The 20,365-nt window shown below is 35.5% G+C and overlaps 1 protein-coding gene across 2 annotated transcripts; it reads left to right on the top strand.

Moving 5' to 3' along the window:
* Window positions 1-905: 905 nt before the first annotated feature.
* LOC132603865 (exocyst complex component SEC5A-like) lies at window positions 906-17,537 on the top strand. 2 transcript variants are annotated; one of them, XM_060317152.1, is made up of 23 exons: window positions 906-1,352; window positions 1,742-1,995; window positions 3,435-3,589; window positions 3,675-3,769; window positions 5,679-5,873; window positions 5,967-6,094; window positions 6,220-6,378; window positions 7,181-7,285; window positions 8,087-8,161; window positions 9,176-9,313; window positions 9,405-9,596; window positions 10,488-10,631; window positions 12,486-12,612; window positions 12,688-12,898; window positions 13,538-13,653; window positions 13,734-13,962; window positions 14,562-14,655; window positions 15,309-15,386; window positions 15,471-15,527; window positions 15,727-15,876; window positions 16,198-16,413; window positions 16,587-16,806; window positions 17,005-17,537. In XM_060317152.1, the coding sequence occupies exons 1-22, from the start codon at window positions 1,238-1,240 to the stop codon at window positions 16,797-16,799; spliced, it is 3,246 nt and encodes a 1,081-aa protein (XP_060173135.1). In that variant the 5' UTR covers window positions 906-1,237; the 3' UTR covers window positions 16,800-16,806; window positions 17,005-17,537. The 2 variants fall into 2 exon arrangements, with proteins under 2 accessions (XP_060173135.1, XP_060173134.1); XM_060317151.1 differs by having other exon boundaries at window positions 16,587-17,537.
* The last annotated feature ends 2,828 nt before the right edge of the window (window positions 17,538-20,365 follow it).

The raw sequence follows: 20,365 nt of genomic DNA, 5'->3' as shown, positions 1-20,365 counted from the left end.
AGGACTTAAAAAACAAGATTGTAGACTAAAGGGTCGAATGTTTTGTTTCAATATAGATGAAGGGTCAGGGATTAAGGGTTAAAAGAAACGGGTCAGGAGCGGCATGGATTTTTAAAAATTGGAGTGTCTTAATTTAATTCTGAATTTAAAACGAGGCAAATCATAATGACGACGTGACAATTTTTAAAGAGTCAAATTTAACCCAAAATTTAGGCCATTATTTTAAGGGTATTCTTGAGCCAAAATTTTGAGGCTATGCCCTCGTTTCGGGGTGGTCTTTAATTTTGCCCCTAAAATTGCTAGTCTTTAATTTTTGTTCTTCGGCATAAAAAGTGGCCGAAAATACTTTGAAATTCTAAGTTCGAACTGCAGCAAAGTAAAAAAAAAAAATCACAAGACAAGATTTCATAGCAAACTATGCCAATTCGGGTTAAAGTTATGCCAAACATAACTTCTGTAGTATCCCAACAGAGTAAAAAAAATAATCTCAAGGCAACGTTTCATATCAAACTATGCCTATTCGGAGTAACGTAATGCCTTAAGACATAGTTCTGTAGGATACTACAGAAATTAAGGTATAACTTTACCCCCGAATAGGCACAGTTTTTATGAAAATCCTGTCTTGTAATTTTTTTTTTTAACTCTGTTGTGGTTCGAACCCGAATTTTTGATCTAGTAGACGCGCGAATAAAGGTAAGCCCACAAAATTTCATTAAATGAGAAGTGGGGACAAAATTGATGATCACCGATAAGGGGGGGGGGGGGGCCGAAAATTAAAGACCGGACCACATCAAGACAATCAACACCATTTTTTTTGTATTTCTAGACCAACAGCTGGAAGGAAAACTATTGTTGAGTCAAAATAAAAAGTTGAAACCAAACACCGAAAAGGAGGGAAATTCTTCATCCAAAAATAAAAAATTGAGGATATTCTTAAACCACACGTTAGGCTATTTTTTAACCCTTTTCGGATCCTTTAATAAAGTAGACTAGTAGTAGAGTATTATTTTATTTATTTCCATTTCGGGGAGTATGATTGTCTTTCAAATATGGAAATGGTCTTTCATTTCCTTTATTTACGGTGACACCTTTCCACCAAAAAACAAGATCAACGAAAATAGTTGCGCTTTTCCATACTTCTCAACATGGCATATCTAATGGGACAATCATTTACCATCTCCAAACTTCAAACAAAATTCTCAACGTACAGAACATTCATACGAACTGATCATAAAAAATGTCAAGTGACAGTGATGAAGATGAGCTCTTACAAATGGCATTACAAGAGCAAGCAACAGGCAAAAAACCACCAGAGCAACCGCCAAAGCCGAACCCCAAGAGCGCCAGCAGAGGTAAAACCAGTACTTACAGTATTACTACGGTAAAATTTTTAGAGTAAATACACGAACATGCTGGACACTGTCCTAAGAAACTAGAAATGTTTCCACAGGATTAAACAAACCCATCTTTAACTTTAATTAGAGGATACAACAATCAGCAAAATTAAATAATACCAGTAAGTTTTAAGGGGTAAAATTTAAAGATAACAAGAAAAGGACAATAGAAATATAAAAGAAAGAAAGCAAATGGCAGGAGAGAATCGTGGGATTGAGAAAGTAATTGGAAGATTTCTAATTGATATGTGCTGAAGGATGAATTATAGCCTATGCCAACATTTTATATATTTAAGACACTTGGTCAAATTGCCATGTGTCAACAATTCTTTAAAATATTACTACAGGAAGTACTGGTGGTGCAACGCCGAATAGAAAAGTGCAGCAGAAGCAGAGGAAAGGAGTGGAAGAGGATGAAGATGATTCGGACTTGGAGATACTCAGCATTTCATCTGGGGATGATCAGGAACAATCGTCGTCTAAGGAACGTAGTAAGGGAGGAGCGTCGAAAAGAAGGGCAGCAAGTAGAGGAGGGAAGGATGATGATGAATTGTGGCAAGGTGGTGAACCTGATTGCTGGAAGCGCGTTGATGAAGACGAGGTATCTCATTTTTCTTAATTGCCTAGTACATTTAGGGGTCGCTTCAAGACAATTTATGCCTGGATTAGTTACCTGGTATTATTTCTTATTGACTGTTTGGTTTGTGTGTTAAAAATAACAGGCATTGTATAATTTCTTGGAAGAAGTCATTTGTTTACAAAAATACCTTTTGCCTTATTTAGTAGAAAAAGGGCTTGAGAGACCACATGGGTAATTTTTATCATTTTCATTGTTTTATCTAGGGATAACTAATCCTGATACTATTATTCCACCATCTAATTATGATAACTTATCCCAGGATTAGTAAGAAAACAAAGGATAAAGCAGTACTAAATGCTTATCCCAGGACTACTTATGCTTGTCCAGCATATCAAATGACCCCCTAGCGTATATGACAATTTGTATAATTATTACTCCCTCCTCCCCGATTTATGTAATTTGTTTGACTGGACGCTGAGTTTAAATATGAAATGAATACTTTTGGAACTTATGGTCTAAAATAAGTCATACATATTTTTAATTGACCAAAAAAAAAAAAAAAAGTGTCACGTAAATTAAGACTGATAGAGTACATTTTACCATTTTTTCACACATATACTTGATTCGACCCGAAAATAGTGGGGTCTATTGATGGACAACATCAGCCTCTGTGTGTATATGCTTTGTGGAGTTGTTGTTTTTGATATATTTGTATGTAGTAGCTTTATAAGCATATGGTGTAATTCTGTTTTGATGACAATGATGTTTTGTCAAAGCGGTAAAAGCTGTGGATAGTTTTAAGTGTTTTTTTTTTTTGTCCTTACGTGGGTAATTCTTGTGGTTTTCTATAGTGTTCTTTGATTCTTTTTTATTGGTAATTTCATCATTGCTCCGTCTGTTGTCTGTTTGGTTTGGGAGAAAACATTTTAAATTGGAAAATCATTTCTGGATTATTTCCCGTATTTTTTTTCCGATGTGAAGTAGGAATTAAGGATAATTAAGTAGGTGTAGGATATGGTATGATGATGTTGTTTTGGTAGTATTGTTGCATATTAAAGATTAACAGCACTTTCTAAGTATTAACTAGTTGAAGCAAGTGGTTTGGAGTATGTATAGGAATATATTTGTAAAGAAAATGAGTTTCGCAGAAAATATTTTCCTGAAAGATTATTTTCCATACCAAAAGGGACTTTGTTTTATTGGTATGTACTTGCTAGCACTATAGTTGCTTATTTACTTATGAGAGATTATTCTTTGTACTGCATACATTTGAGGGTTGTTCATTTAAAGGGGCCAGTTTTATTTGTGAGGTCCTTTATATAAATTTCAAGTTACATTCCATGTGGAAGTAGATAAATAGTCTTCTTTATCATTGTAAATCAGAATGTGTGCTTGTTTGGCCAGTAGTGTTTGAAGCATTCTCGAATGAATGCTGAACTTAAAGATCAAAATTTTTTCAGCTAAGACGTCATGTTCGGGAGATGAGGGAGACTAGAGCAATTCCAGCGACTCAAATTAAGGCTGAGGAGGAGAAGATGGCATTGGCAAAGAAGGCACTTCAGAGTTTGCAGTCTTTCCCTCGTGGAATGGAATGCATAGATCCTCTAAGATTGGGGTACTTATTATGATCTTGCTTTATTTATGCATTTCGTTCACTGGTAATGTCTTGTGCTAACTGGGAGGCTGCTTTGTACTGACAGGATAGTTGACAATAGAACATTAAGGATGATCAGTGAGCACTCATCAAGTTCCCCATCTGTAGGCAATAAGGATCATTTAGACCCCAAAACACGCGGTATTTAATTCTGTAACCAAACTACTTTATTTTATTAGGGCTTCCTTGCCTCTACTTATTTCAATTCCCCAGAAAATACCTTCTCATCAGCCTATTTCAATTAACATTCCGAACTGAACGTGCTACGCAATGGAAATATTGAGATGAATCTGCATGACGACAATTTTGTTCATAATACACTTTGTACAGTGGATGATATAGCACTTTATGTGACTGCAGCTATTGGATGTTTCTGGATTCAAGTGTGGGCACTCACTCTTAGTACAGTTGAGTGAACTTGTTTTATTGCATTATCCTTTAGACCTGTAGCTGTGCTCCCTCTGTAGTTTTTGTAGCTAGACATTTCAGGATCTCAAGTTTCATATGGTAAGAAGCATAGGGATGCTGTTGTAGTGCACTTTGTATGTGTACGGAATAGACATTAGATTACTAGACAAGCCTAACAACTGGTGACTACAGCGGGATGATTCCCTGATTATACTATTTCCTCAAGTTTTATTGGTGGCAATCCCTTGGTGATGCGTGCATTTCTTGAGAATATCTTTGGTGGTGGACAGAAACGCAGGACGTGCACTGGAAATACGCTTTGACGTTGACACATATTTTAAAATAAAAAATGCCGAAGCTATTACTTAGAGCCCCCTCCCCCCCTCCCCACCCACCCCCACACCAAACAACACACAAAACAAAAAAAGGAAATTCTTGGTATATAAGTGCTAATTCTATGTTCCTCTACCTTTTGCAAACACAGTAGAGTTTCTTCTGTAGATCCTATGTGGGAAGGAGCATCTTAATGGAGATAGTTCTGGACTGTTAAGATGTAGTCATATGAATCTCCATCTTATACCCTTACCTTGTAATGAGTTTTGTATTGATTACTTGGGTTGATGGTTGAAACACAACAATTATAGATCCCTTGTGATGAAATAATCTGTAATTGATTTAGCAAAAAAACAAATTTTTAAATCTATTGAACGGACTTAGTGAAATTGAAGATTGGTCTAAATTATTCTAGAGTAGTACACAATCTGAATGTATTTGATTTGTTTAGTTTGATGGTTATGATCAGGAGATGTGATTATGCCTAGAATTTGTAGATTACCAAAATTATAAGATTTGTAATGTACAAGTTCGAGGCATTCTATTTTTGTTCTCCTTATCCCACCAATAATCCGCAAACCAAGCAACGGTTTGTCCTGTTGTGTCACTTCAGGGACATTCGGCACTGTCAAATGCCATGTCTTTGTCACTTAAACCGATAGAGTATGTGAAGCCAGGGGTTATCGCTTCATGAGCAAAGCGATGTGCTTCAGACAGTAAAGTGCTAAGTGATCTAAGCGAACAGCTACCATTTCTTTAGGATCTGAGTTCAAATGAGGACAAAAAAGAAGAGAAAGAGAAGAGATTGCTTCACTTTTGATTTACTTCTTTGGTCCTCTTTTTCTTCTTCAGAAAATGACTCGTCCTTCTTCTGCTGATTCTACGCTTCTTTTCTATGTTCCCTTAGTACATTTACTATTGCAATTAAATACTGCACATTAGTTCTTTTGACGGTTGACTACTGAAAACTAAGGGCTGGCCTAGTCAGAATTACATCTTAAGATGACGTTTAAATTTGAGTTGTGTTAATGTAGGCATTATTGTAGATTGGGTGCTGAAATTAGTAGAGTTTTAATTGCAGTTTGATGTTATAAATACTAATTTTACATATGTTAAGTGATTTTTGTAATTTCTGTAAATCATGTGTGTCAGTTATCTCTTTTTGCTTAATGCCTGAGAGTTTACGAGATCTTTTTGATGAACTAGTTTCCTATTTTCACTTTCTACTATGATTTCCTTCTATAGTTTCTCAATCTCAGTTTGATTCTAATCAACTGATTTTTTACAAGATATTGCGTCAATTTTGCAGAGAGGTTGAATTATTTCTCTGAGAAGTTTGACTCAAAGTTGTTTCTATCCCGAATCCACCAAGATACTAGTGCAGCAGAGTTAGAGGCAGGTGCTATTTCTTTGAAAACTGATCTTAAAGCACGTATGCAACAGAAAAAACAATTGGTCAAAGAGAATTTTGATTGCTTCGTATCTTGCAAAACGACAATTGATGGTTAGCTTCACAACTTGTTTGGGATGAAGTTTTCGTCTTACTTTGATTTTATCATTGGAAGATCTAATTCTGGGTGTGATGCATTTGCTATAGATATTGAATCAAAGTTGAGACGCATTGAGGAAGATCCTGAAGGTTCTGGAACTAAACACTTATATGATTGTATGCAAGGAATCAATTCAGTTGCTAACCGTGCTTTTGAGTCACTATTTGAAAGACAGGTAGGTAGGATGTGATGCTGTATTTTTTAGTTCAATCCATTTAGTGAAGTTGATTATTGTAACCGTGGATTTATTGCCTCTTCTTTTGTTGTTAGTATGTAACAAATAGAAACATTTCCGTGTAGGCTCAAGCTGAGAAGATAAGATCTGTTCAAGGAATGCTTCAGAGGTTCCGAACATTGTTTAACTTGCCAAGTACCATTCGTGAAAGCATTAGTAAGGGTGAATATGACCTGGCAGTCAGGGAGTACAGGAAAGCGAAGTCAATTGTGCTACCTTCTCATGTATGGAAGACTTAATTATTCTATGACTTCAACACTTGCCAGTAGTGGATTTTGCTTTTTGTTTGAAACTGTTGAAATTGATCTAGATCCTGCAAATAAGTACACTTAAACAAGAATACGCAGAAGATAATTGCAGCTATACATGTACACGTCTCTCTGTGTGTGACGCCCAATGTTTCCCAGTCTTAGTAATCAATTAATCCAAGATACCCTGTGGTCATAATATGATAGCATACTCCAGGATAGTATATGGCTGTTGGCAATGCTCAACTCTAGTAATTTGGGTAGAAAAAGCTTATCTATAAGAATTATTTTGGAGTTTCTAAGTAAATTTCAGCGAGGCCTTTCCTACGACATACATTTTGGCAAATGCGGATGTTCTATGCTAGAAATTAACGTCTTTGTTTGTCTTAACCCATTTGTGTTCACCTCAATGTAAATGAATAGAAACTTCCTTATTGCCTTGTTTATTGAGTCCATGCTTATTTAAAAGAAATGCTTTAAGGCTTATTTCTGACTAGTGCAGGTAGATTCTTTGCGTAGGCATCAATTTGGGAAAATGGCACTTGATTGAGTTTCATGCTGTTGATATCTTTAGTTTGATTTAGTAGTAAATATATGCGCTTAACTTTTATATGATGCTTGACACCTTGAGGTTATCTTTCTGATTATTACTTAAGTTTCTTTGTTAGGTTTTCTACTTCTTTGCATATAGATTCTGCCTTCTTTGTTATTTTTATCATCATTATTCAAAGGTTTTGCTTTTGTTTTAGTCACAGTTTATTTTATGTGTTCTCTTCAGGTAGGAATTTTAAAGCGTGTCGTTGGGGAGGTTGAAAAAGTTATGCAAGAGTTTAAAGGCATGCTTTACAAGTCTCTGGAAGATCCTCATATTGAGCTGACAAATGTAAGTCATCCTTTAGTTATTTTACCAACTTCAGTTTATCTTTTTGAGAGGTAGAATATATGGAAAGTGTAGGATGGTGTCACGGTGGAATGTTGGTTCTCTAAAGTCTCCGTAAAGAGCTGCATGAATATTGCAGTATAATCTGAAATAGTTGAGAGACTGAAGATCTCAGGTCCATCGTCTTTCTGGATTTAAAATATTAAAATTTAGGCCTGGGTTTTCAGTAGGCATTTACGAATACTCGATACTTACAACTGGTTTTGCTCCCCCTCCCTTTCTATACACATCCAAAGCTGTTTTGATAGCCAGTGATCAGTTTTGACCATCCTGTTCCATAACTTTGTTTCTTATTCATTTGAAAGTAACATGATCTACTGATATATTGGAGCACGTGGGTATTGGGAAGAGTAAAACACTTTCTGGACTATAAATCTATCTATGCAGTACATGTGGGAAGCCAATAAAAATTGTTTCATGCTCTACTTATACCTGATGGAAGATTTAGTTATTCTGTATTCATTGTCTGGATTGTCTTAGGGCGAGTCAGATCTCGGAATTCATTCAAGTGTTTGGTACACCAAACACTTGATATTACCATTGTTCTTGCAAATGATTGATTTTCCTATAAAATTGATTCGGTTGCAGTCTTCATCTCCATTTGGACTTGACTTTCATACCTTGGCATTGGGTGCAACCTTTTAAATGCTGACAATTTTACTTATGTATTAGTTTTTTAAAAAGTTCTGAGTTTTCTCACACTCCACTTCTTACTTATGTGCGATTTCTTAATGTTTCTTGTAGCTTGAAAATATAGTGAGGCTCTTGTTGGAGTTGGAACCTGAATCAGATCCTGTATGGCACTACTTAAATATACAGGTGAAGCATCTATATCCAATATCATCCTTTGTATTACATATTAGCGCTATGCTTAGGGTGGGGTCTAGAAGCGGGACGGGGTGCTTGCTGGAAGGTGGTTCGGACCCCTCATCGCTACCCCCCCCCCCCCCCCCCCTCTTAAAATGCTGTTTAGTTGTTGGCTTTTAGAAGCCAAACTTTAGTTGATGCTAACAACGCAAAAATCAAATGTTCATGGTGCTTGGGGACCTACATTAAGGACAGAGAGAAATCTTGTTCTTCCTTAATTTGTCTCTCCCATTTCCATGTGGCATTGAGATCTTCTTCCCATACAAAAGTTTCAAGGAAAAGAAATATAAAAGAAAGCTTGCTTAAGGTGTTTTCAGATCAGCACCAGTTTTACAGATATTATCATATCAATCCCACCATTTGCATTTAAGAAAGTTTAAAAACTAGTCATACAATTTAAGGCAGTTGTTGTGAACTTAGTTCTACAAAAGACCGATTATATTTTAATTAGATTTTAAAGAAGAATATTCATTTTGATCAGTTATTTAAGCTATTATATGCCAATAAAAAACATTTAAGCAGTTTAATGCTGTCTTTAATGATGATTAAGAATTAGCTATTGGGATTAGTAAAGAATATAGTGAGTCCTTTTAATATTCACAAACTGATCTTATACTGTTTCAAGGTTTTCATTGCTCTAACTGATTAATAATAGATCATATAGTAACATTAGTGCTTATAGCTTTGTCTCTATCTATCTCCTCTGAACTTCTATGCTTGTGATGTTTGAGAAATCTGGCTTTTCATTGCTTAATTCTCATAGAAGAGGAAAATTCAGGGTATGTCGTAAAAAACCTATTCTCTTCCTAATTGAGAAGGATTGACATTTTCTTTCCTCCTATAACACACTGTTATAGTGTCTCCCCTTATGGATGTGGTAAATGTTAGCTAGCTTTATGGATGGCACTTCATTCTGACTTATCCACAATACGAAAAAAGTTTGGACATAATTCTGCCATTTTTCAGAACCACAGAATTCGAGGCTTGCTTGAGAAATGCTCTTTAGATCATGAAGCAAGGATGGAGAATTTACAGAATAAGATGAGAGAAAGAGCTTTATCTGATGCAAAATGGAGGCAAATTCAGCAAGATCTGAACCATTCCGTAAGCATGGCTACCTGTTATCAGAAAACCACTAATTATTAATTCAACTACTAATCAATGATTCTCATTAAATGTTATGAATGATGGTCAGTCAGACATTGATTACTCTGCATCTCTTGGAAGTACACATCTTCCTGGTGATTCGGAACCATTAGAGATGGCCGGTGAACAAGGTGATGCTCTTAGAGGAAAATATATACGTAGGTTGACTGCTGTTGTTATCCATCATGTGCCTGCCTTCTGGAAAGTTTCTGTTTCGGTTTTCAGTGGGAAATTTGCAAAGGTAATGAGACTCTCTTACCCCTTTCACATTATTCATCAGGTCGGTGCACAGAGGCGTATCCAGGATTTAAACTTTATGGGTTCAACTTTAAGATTCTTAGTGTAAACCCGTCGTATTTTAAAAGTTATGGGTTCATGTCTACTATTTATTGCAGTTTTAATAAATTTTTACATAAAATTTATGCTCCGCGTCGAAAGTTGGGGGTTCAATGGAACCCCCACCTAGCATGCTAGATCCGCCACTGTCGGTGCATATATTCTATGATAAGATTAAGATATCCTCTGTCATCTACCATTCTACCAAGTCAGTGAGGACCAGATAGCTTTAGTGGAGTAAATTTGAGGCACTGATGCGCTTTTGGAATAAAATTGCTAAATTAGTACTTGCCATCAGTAGTCAATGTTGTTTTATTTCCCCTTAAATTTGTTTTTTCAGAATCCATTACTACACATGTTGCGCGTGTTGGATCCTCCAAAAGTAGTGCATTTCCTGGCACATTTTGTGTTAGTAGTACTGTGAAATACCATTCTTCCGAACCTCAACTGCTGGGTTTCTTGACACTATGAAATGAAGCATCCATGATTAGATAGCTGAAATCTGACTCATCATTGCCACACTGAATTTTGGTTGTGTCCATTTGTGACGGCCATCTATCTATTCCTTTTGATTATAGTTTCTCTGTCATTCTTTTTGTAATGTTTGTAACTTCAAATGGTATATTTCTGGGAATAGATCTTGTAATTACTAACTTTTTCTCGTTTACTAGAGAAATTTGTTGCTTCTCCAATTTTTTGGGGATTTGCATTAATTTTGAAGTCTTTTCTATTAAGACTTATTATTTGCTTCCATTTGATAGCTCTTTGAAGTTAATGGTTCTTTTCTTGTATATAGGGTTCCCAAGTGTCTTCTGATTCAAATGTCAATGTCTCTGCAAAGAAAACTGAAGAAAAAGTGGGAGATGGAAAGTATTCAAGTCATTCTCTTGATGAAGTTGCTGGGATGTTGCAGAGTACTTTATCAGCTTATGGATCCGAGGTAAATGCTTCCTCTTGATGGCAGGAGAGTAAGCTGCAGTGGGTTAGTTTACTTTGAGACGTTTGTGCGCCTAATTGTTTCCTTTTTCTGGCTGTTGATAGAGTAATTTGTTGTTTCTGACACTGCCACTTTGGGACTTTGTTTTTCAACTTTTAGGCCAGCTAAAATTGGTCTTTATCTTTTACATTTCGCATTACTTTCTGTTGAGACAACTGCACCATTATTGCCAAATCTGCCTAATTCGGAACAGAATCCTGATATAACAATCCAGATTAAAAGGGACTAGCTTAGACCTCATTGAAAGATAAACAATCAGGTAGTTAGAAATGAATTTCCTGCAAAATATGAAATCTCAGGATGATTCCAGAAATAAAAGATCCTTACATTAATGCCGCAAGTTAATAGACAACTTAAGCTCCTTTCTTTTTTAATCTATCATTTCCATTCTCTAGAAGATTGAGTCTAGATATCTGAATTGTGTGTGTTTGGGCTCCAATAATTCCATTTGATCTTACTTCATCTTCGTTGTTATGGAGATAAAACTTGCAATCCATATATTATGTCTTGCTTCTACTATTCTAAAACCCTTAATCTGTAGACTGCTTTTGTTTGACTCCCTTACTAGTTTCGGCAATTAAAATATCATTTGCAAAAGCATGCACCATAGAACCTCATTCCAAAACTATTAATTAGCTCATCTAGGATAAACAAGCGATGTCTCAAGGCAAATACTTGGTTTACATCCACGGTCTTTCAATCTCCTCTCTCATTATTCTCATAATTGGGACCTTCCATTCATATTAATCTTTGATGGAATTTATGTATTTGATATGGGTTCCTTTAATATCAAGAACCTATCCCTCTCAGCATTCTCAAATTTGTGACTTTTCATTCGTATTTATCTTTTATGGAATTTATATATTTGATATGGATTCCTTCAATGGAAAGCACCTATTGAAGAACTTTCTTGGCACTCTATTGTATGCTTTCTCTGTGAATATCCTTCTTCCTCTTCTTATAAATTCTTCTTGGGAAAAGTATAACGTCTACTGTAGATTTACTAGGCACAAACTAGACTTGTCTCTATCATCCTTATAATGTCCTTAAATCTATGCCCTGTAGTTCTTTTCCGAATTTCAACCTATGGCTCCTAAGTCTAATACCTCAGTAGTATGCACAATTTTGAATATCTCCTTTGTTCATATACTGAAACCAAGATGCACTCTCTTCATTGACATTTTTTCTCTCCATGCTATAACATTGAATAGCTTGGCTAGGCATGCTACTGTGGTTTCCCCTAGTCATTCCATACTTCTACAGGGAATACCATCTTGACGGTACGATCTTTTAACTCTCACATTCTTCATGACATCCTTCTTTTCCAGTAGACCCAATCATATGAATGTAACTAAGGCTTCTGTCTGTTTTGGTTGTATAAAAATTTGTAAAGTTATCCTCGTGTCTTGTAGTGAGAAATTGAGTGAAATAAACTCTTCATCTCTCTTTGATCTCACTAATCATACGTCAAAACTTGTTAGGAAATATGACATTCATGGTTTGGGTTCTACCTCTCTTCTATCTCAGTGGTGCTAGCTTATATGTCTTATGTTTTCAATTTTTGTCATACACGTTGCTAGTTGAAACTAATCTCACGTTGTACCAACCTCAGTCACATTTGGTAATTACCATTCCACCTTGTATAGTTCTTTTGGTGTATTTAGTCTGTTTTAGCTGACACTGGATTTAAAATCGATTTGGAGCTTTTTCTAGGAGATCGGATATTAGTTTTTGTGATTTAATATGTATTCATGCTTATTCCTAATGCATATCATAGAATATTGAAATTACTCACAGGTTCAGAACACATTTCGGGATCTTGAAGAATCAAATATTCTTTGCCCGTACATGAGTGATTCCATAAAAGAGATATCTAAAGCATGTCATGCTTTTGAAGCCAAAGAATCAGCACCTCCAGTTGCTGGTACGTAAACTTTCCAAGTTGACGTATGCTATTGTCTGTGAAATGTTTCCGAGTGATTTCTCCGGTGATTAACAGTTACGGCATTGCGCACACTTCAGTCTGAGGTCACAAAAATTTATATATTGAGGCTCTGTTCTTGGATGCGTACTACAACTGAGAAGATATCAAAAGATGAGACCTGGATCCCAGTATCTATTTTAGAAAGGAACAGATCTCCATATACAATTTCTTCCTTGCCTCTGGCTTTCCGTTCAATTATCACATTTGCAATGGATCAGATCAATTCGTAAGTTAAATATATCACAAAATGTTGTATGCCCATTTAAATATAACTCTACATGTGATCTAATCCTCCTGGTACATACTGCAGTAAGCTGAAGGATTTTCCCTAGCTTGTTTCTTTTCAATATGCAAAACACTTGTTAAATTGCCTTTTATGTTTGTCAGGAAGTAATTTAATCTAGCATCAATTAATTTAAAATTAGAATACGTGCATCCAAATGTATGTGTTTGTGAAACTATCAAGAGAAATTCAAATATGCATTGGCTCGCACAGAAAAATGTGTTAAACCTCACTTCTATTGACACACAATCGTGTTCATATTCATACGAAGGGGTAATTTATTTGATTTCCATTGTACTGTGGTCCGGTGATACTTCTGTAACAAGTTATGCTTATTGACACCATAAACTATTATGACAACTCATCCTTGAATGTTTTATAAGTGACAGACAATTGATTGAGCAGATATATAATTTCTTGTTAGCAAAGATGTAGTGCCTCTTGTCTTCTTAAGTTGTTTGGGCAGTGTAATATAGGCCTTCAGGAGACGGAGCTGAAATTGCTAATTGGAGTGAATTTTGCAAAATGTCCGAATAGTTAACGGTTATTGCACCCTAATTTCTGCATGTTTGTTCTTTCCAGAATGATTCAGTCTTTGAGGAATGAGGCTATGAAGTCAGAGGACATATTCTTGCAGCTTCAAGAAATTCAGGAATCTGTTAGACTTGCCTTTTTGAACTGTTTACTTAATTTTGCCGGTATGTAACGCAGCTGATACCTCAGTATTTCAGTAGCTGATAAACTTTGGAATATAATACAAATTTTGCACTCTAATTAGGCCAGCTGGGCCACACTGGCAATCAGCTTCTGAACAAATATGACAGAGAAAGTTCACATTTTCAAAACGGACATGCTGAACCAGAAGAAAATTCATCGGATCCTCTTCCAGGAAGTATAGTTGATCCACAACGGCAATTGCTGATGGTCGTAAGTAATATTGGATTTTTCAAAGATGAACTTGCGCATGAATTGTACAGCAAGTACAGACGAACTTGGCTGCAGTCTAGGTACAAAAATAGCATTGAGTACTTTATAGCTTGTAAATCAAGTTAAACAGTACAAATAGCTTTCTAGTACTGTATAGCTTGTCTATTTTGTATGATTTGTTTCGTCGAATATAATGTCAGAAACATTGGATACAATCCACTTAATAGGGGTGGACAGGGTTAGGGGTACTTTGTTATATCAATATGTTGCAGAACCACTTCCCAGGTTGATTGCATAAAGAGTTGGCAATTTGATGGGCAATAGGAGTTTGTATGTTTTCCAAACCACTTCTGTTCCATACTTTCTATAAGATAACTACGGAACTAAATTGACTAGTTTTAAGGGCCTATCTCTCTTAACTTTTTAAATGAAGAAGCTTTTTTCTCCCCAGGAACCTGAAAGCTGTCTCTGAACAAAGAAGTAGCGATGTGCTATTAGGACCTAAAATGTTCACTTGAGTAGTTCTTTTCGGCAGTCATCTCATCTTTAAAGACTTTGACAGAATAATATTTTGCCGAGCTACCTAACATTAAATTAACATCATACTATCTACTATCTACTATCTAGTGTCGTTAAAGGCCTTTGCTAACGCTGATACTAAAGTGCAGTGCTACTGCAGGGGCAAGGATGAAGAGGACAGTGATATGCAAGATCTAATTGAGTCTTTCTCTGGGCTTGAAGAAAATGTTCTTGAGCAGTATACTTTGGCAAAGGTATCCATATGTAATAGATCTGTTTTGTTTCATTATTGTTTCAACTTGTTATTGTCATGGAGAACTCCTCAAGAAATTTTCCGAAGTAAATTTTAGGTACATATCTGTAGGAATTCCAAGTGAGCAATGGTGCACAAAGCACTCTGCTAGATTCACAAAATGGTAGTGATGTAATCAGAGATACTCATGCCTTTTGAAATAAATCACTTAAGAACATTCTTACTTTCATAACTATACAAGGTTTATGCTCCCTGTCCTCGCTTAAAAAGGTTCCTATTCCCCTTTCAGTATTTTCCTTAATTATCATGGTGTCCTTTTACTTTTTCTTTTTCCTAAACAATGTGGTTTTTAAAATGTTAACTCTAGCAGTATCCTCAAGGAACATCCATGACCAGATAGCCTCTCTGTCTATATTAACCCCCAGACCCTGATGACTTGATCCCGGGAGGCGGACGAGTTAGCTGATATGTGTTTACCTCATCAAGGGAGGTGAAACCTGAAAAACACAAAAGATGATAATAAGATATTGATACTTAGTGCTTAATATTGGTGAGGAAGTTTTGTCTAAAAGAATAGCGGATTGCCTCTTAAACTTCACCTTATCCCTGATTGGAGGATCCCTAAATATTCTATTTTTGGAAATATTTTGTCAGACAAATTTGTTTAGAACAGCTGCTGTAAACTATTTATTGGAGGGTGGTGTACAATGGGGTGCTGCACCAGCAATTAAGGTAATAAATATTTCTCATTTTTGGCTTCAATAACAGCAAATGTTTTCCACTTGGAATGATAGCACGATTATCTATGCGTTGCAGGGGGTACGAGATGCTGCAGTGGATTTGCTACACACTTTAGTTGCTGTACATGCAGAGGTAAATTCTCCAACGCTTTTCTGTGGATATTTTTGCTCATTCATTTATTTTTGGTAGAGGGAGATTTTAATTGATTTATCTGGTGCAGAGTTTAAAAAGTTTTAAATCTCAAATCTCTATCTTTAACATGATGGTTTTCTTATACCATTCTCTCCGGATTGCTTAGTCTAACTTTCTAAATTTGTTTTTTCTCTTACAGGTATTTGCTGGTTGTAAGCCTCTGCTGGATAAGACACTTGGTATTCTTGTTGAAGGCCTAATAGACACTTTCTTAAGCCTTTTTCATGAAAACCAAGATACAGATTTTGCAGTATTAGACGTGAATGGCTTTTGTCAGCTTATGCTTGAGGTCAGTTAAATTGCTAGTGCTTCCAGGAATCAACTTTTTTCCGTTGGAAAGCTTACGTTTGGATGGTGCAAATACAAGTTGGTTTTTTTGCTTTTGTTTCTTTGATTGCTTTTGTAGTGCTTAAGCTTTTATTCTGTATGCGACAAGTATAAGCAGATAAATACTTAAAATAAAATGTGGAGAGAGGGGATTTAGATTCCATGTTCTTGCATTTATTTCTCTAAATATTTTTATGGAGTACCAAAGGTTGGTAGAATAAAACAGGGAACTGACTAAGTGTCTGGCACTGACACTGATAGTCTGTGTGGCTTAATCATGCAGCTTGATTATTTTGAGACCATATTGAACCCTTATTTCACACATGAAGCAAGGGAGTCTCTGAAAAATTTACAAGGGGTCCTTTTAGAGAAAGCAACTGAGAGTGTCCCAGAGACTATTGAGACTCCAAGTCATAGTCGCCGGCCAACACGTGGAAATGATGATGTACTTCAGGATGAAAGGCAGCAAGGGGGGACTATATCACCGGATGACCTGATTGTATGAAATACTTCCTCTCTATCGACTTTTTTCCAGATTTCTGGTCATTTCTTTTTTCTATGCAATCTGCTTTGGACGTTGTTAAGACATAAATTTTCTTTTAGAATATTGTTTACTATCACAAGGTATTTCTGTTATTAAAGTGTTTCGCCACCTTTTGCATGCCTTGACAGGCTCTTGCGCAGCAGTATAGTTCTGACCTACTTCAATCTGAACTTGAGAGGACTCGAATCAATACAGCATGCTTTGTGGAGTCAATTCCTCTGGATTCTGTCCCAGATTCAGCAAAAGCAGCTTATGCTTCTTTTAGAGGATCAACGGATTCTCCCGGTAGAGGATCTCAAAATGTTGGACCCGCGAGCTACTCCAAGCAAAGACGCAGATAGATCAGAAGTATCCATTTTCTTTTCTCGAAGTCTACTCCAATAATGCTTGTGCAGTTGATTTATAGTAAATTTACATTCTTTTATCAGATGGGAGGGACATTTTGCTGATAATTTAACTATAATCACAATCTTCATTTTAATTTCAGTTTTGCTGATAATGAAACCATAATCACAGCCCTCATTATAAATTAGTTCGCTTTTCCAGGTTGAGTTGATTTTAACAGTATCAAGGATGATTAGCAGTTGGATGACAGTCATGTCCTATGTATAATGTGTTCCGATTTTCGTTCCATATTTCAAGCTGCACAGTGGGGCGCTTCATTTAGCTGTGAAACACATAATCTTCTTGGAGAAAGGATTGGTCTTCATTAAATCAGCAAAATAATGATGGGAAAACTAGGAATTGCTCCTTGGAAATATGCTGTTCTCAAAAGCCCATTCAGTTTCTGCATTTTCTTGCCAGAAAGTTGAGGTGAAACTGGAGAGTTACTTGCAGTTTCTCTTGTTTCATCATCCAGTTCATGCAATGGTACATCCTTCTTAAAGTTAGTGATGGTATTGAAAGTTGCCATCGTTCATGCAACATGTGAGCAGACAGTACTTTTGATATTGCACAATTTTGGGTTTCATTTTTCATTTTTCAGATTCACTAAGCATTTGTACTGAAGGAAATGTTCCTACATAGTATATACTCGGTAGGAAGGGCGTTAAAGTTTTATGAAGCTACTTCTTGTTTTATTTATTCTCTAATTTTTTTTCCCTTTGCTTTTGGGTGAAAAGTTGGCAGTTTTTACATAGCACATGAGGATCTTGTAGATCTTTTAGCTCATACTTCCTACCCTCTTCCAGATACCGAGGGGGAGAAAAAAATTATCCAAACTCGGCGTTGACACCAAAATAATACAAGATATATGTTGTGTATATTAACTGTCATCATTAACCAATTTAACCATGGCCAGGTGATATGTATTCTTACTTTAATTTCTAACTATTAAACTGACTCTTAAGGTTAAATTGTTTGGTTTGGTGTACACACCGGATGTTAGATAAATGTCACTGAGTCGAAGCAAACTTACCAGCACCCGGAAAGTGTCTCCTGAGCCTGAGTGAGATGAAATGAAGGATAGAAAAATATTAAATATATAGTTCTTGCTTGTTCCTGCTAAATTAAGGATTTGGCCCTTTGGTTCTGCTCTGCTAGCTTTGATACTTTTTTCCTTGAACTACGGAGAAATTAACCTGTGGGGTAGATTATATAGGAATATCTTGAATTGTTTTTTTATATGCATATCCAGATTAACCATTGAAAGAGTAAAGTTTCTGTTGCCACATTCGTGTTAATTTACAAAATACAGACTAGCTAGTACATCATCCAACAGTCAGGCTGTTATTAACTTGTCAATTTCTTTTTTAATGGCCAATCTGGATGAGCAAATTATAAGAACTATGGTTATGGTTACTCTTTTGAGTTTTAATCCTCAACTCAAGTGCGAAATTTCTACTTAAATCGAACTTTAATTTAACTTCTCTTGGTTCTCAAAGAAATCGATTTGCTCTTTAATAATATATTCATAATATGTTGTGAGTTTGTTCTAAATGGATTTGATAAATAACGTGTGGAGAACAATAATTCAAATGGAAAAAGAATACCAGCTCTCTTCAAAACATTTGGAGCATAATAATTCAAATGGAGAAGAATAGTAAAAGGTAACCAATCGACTAGATCCTTTGCATAAATCAAGGGTAAGTACCTGAATGCACATCACCTCATGTTTGTTGTTAATATTGGGGTGGTTGTATCCTTCATGCTGAAATTTGGTGTGTGTTGTTTGGTATTAATTTGGCTTTGTCTATAGGTATTAAGCGCTTACTTGTAGAATGTGATAATAAGGTAGCAGTTGACATAATTTAGTTGAAGTGTGTCCTCAATATTTTGTACTTTGATCCTTCAAAGTAGTGTTCCATCCTTTTGCTTACTACAAATTAATTCCATGTCACAAAAAATAAAAATAAAAAGCACTACTATGATTAAAAAAGGAACAACCAGATGCAATTGGACAACAAGTGCATCAAAATCTGGAGGTACAAACTGGGCAGTGGTGGCCTCAAGTGCACTATAATTTGGATGGTAACATCTTGACCATTGGATTGTCATTTGAAGGACAAATAGTTTGATATTTATGAGCAAACCAAAAGAACCAAAGAAAAGCAATAAAATAATGTAGCTTGCAAACAAAAAACTAATCAATTGTGGCTTTATCCTCTCTTGTTACATCACATTGAAGTGGACATGAGTAAAATCAAAGATAATATAAGAGGAAGTGGACTTAAGACACTGAAAGTAACATTACCCATATGCCCACAAAGTATTTCTTTGTTGGGAAATTAACGAGAATGATCATGTTGCAAAAATATCCAAAAATATTATTTTAAAAAATATTTCATTTCATACCTAGATGAACACAAATTATAAAATACTCCCTCCGGTTCAAAATAAGTGTTCACTTCGCCTTTAACACACCCCTTAAGAAAATACTAACTTCTAAAAAAAAATAGGTATTTTGACTAAACTACCTTTAATTAAAATTTGCATATTGCTATTAACTTAACACATAGGAATTTAGTCACTTAGCACTTAAAAAGGGCAAATATGAGAAAATAAAGTTATTTCTTCTTGATTATGTAAGTGGAAACTATTATGAACCAAAATAAAAAGGCTAAGTAGACACTTATTTTGAACCGGAGGGAGTACTTAAACAAATATGTACGTTGTATGCCTTCAGGGTTTACAATTAACATGATATATACCCTTAATAGTCCTACTATTCTTATGACATTGTGTTATGCAATTTTTTTAATGATGGCTTTTTCTGAAAGAGAGGTTTCACCCTTTCCGGCTCTTTTCCTCAGTGCTTCAGTTATCAAGTATGATTTGGTATAATTTCAAAGTCTTAAGTTGAAGCCTTATATGACTGAACAAATATTTAATCTTTAATAAGGCGAATTTTGTAAATGAATATAGACGGATAATTTTTTATCCAGCTAGGATAATCCTGTAAAAGTCCCTTTTTTTAGAATTGCAATTTGTCTTTTGAAGGCAACAACATGAACTTTTGCAAACGTCCCTTTTACACACAGCTGCTGAATGTGGGCTTTTTCATGTGCTTTTCTTTTGGTCCATTTATTATTAGACCAGTAATAGTGACATTTAACATGCACCTTCATTTTCGTGGGTCTTACTTTTCAACTTATTGTCCACTTGTAAAACTATGCTTTTCACCTTTTTGCTGCCTTTCTTTTTTGGGTAATGGGGATTGATTCCCTTCTTTCATTCTTTATTCTTTATTTTGTTTTCTTTGGTTGAGTCACGCAAATATCCATTTTTAGAGTGTTATTTAGATGCTATCCTTATATAGTCGATAGACTATGTAATAAGTCTACGTAAATATTGTAAATACTCTCTTCTTTATGTATAGTAATTAGGTCATATAATTTAGCCTAGTATTATGCTGTTAGTGAGATACCTATTTTGTATATAATGACTTTCATACATCAATACAGATCAC

The sequence above is a fragment of the Lycium barbarum genome, chromosome 7 (assembly GCF_019175385.1).
Source record: "Lycium barbarum isolate Lr01 chromosome 7, ASM1917538v2, whole genome shotgun sequence".
Classification (NCBI taxonomy): Eukaryota; Viridiplantae; Streptophyta; class Magnoliopsida; order Solanales; family Solanaceae; genus Lycium; species Lycium barbarum.
This window is presented reverse-complemented; position numbering and strand designations above follow the sequence as displayed.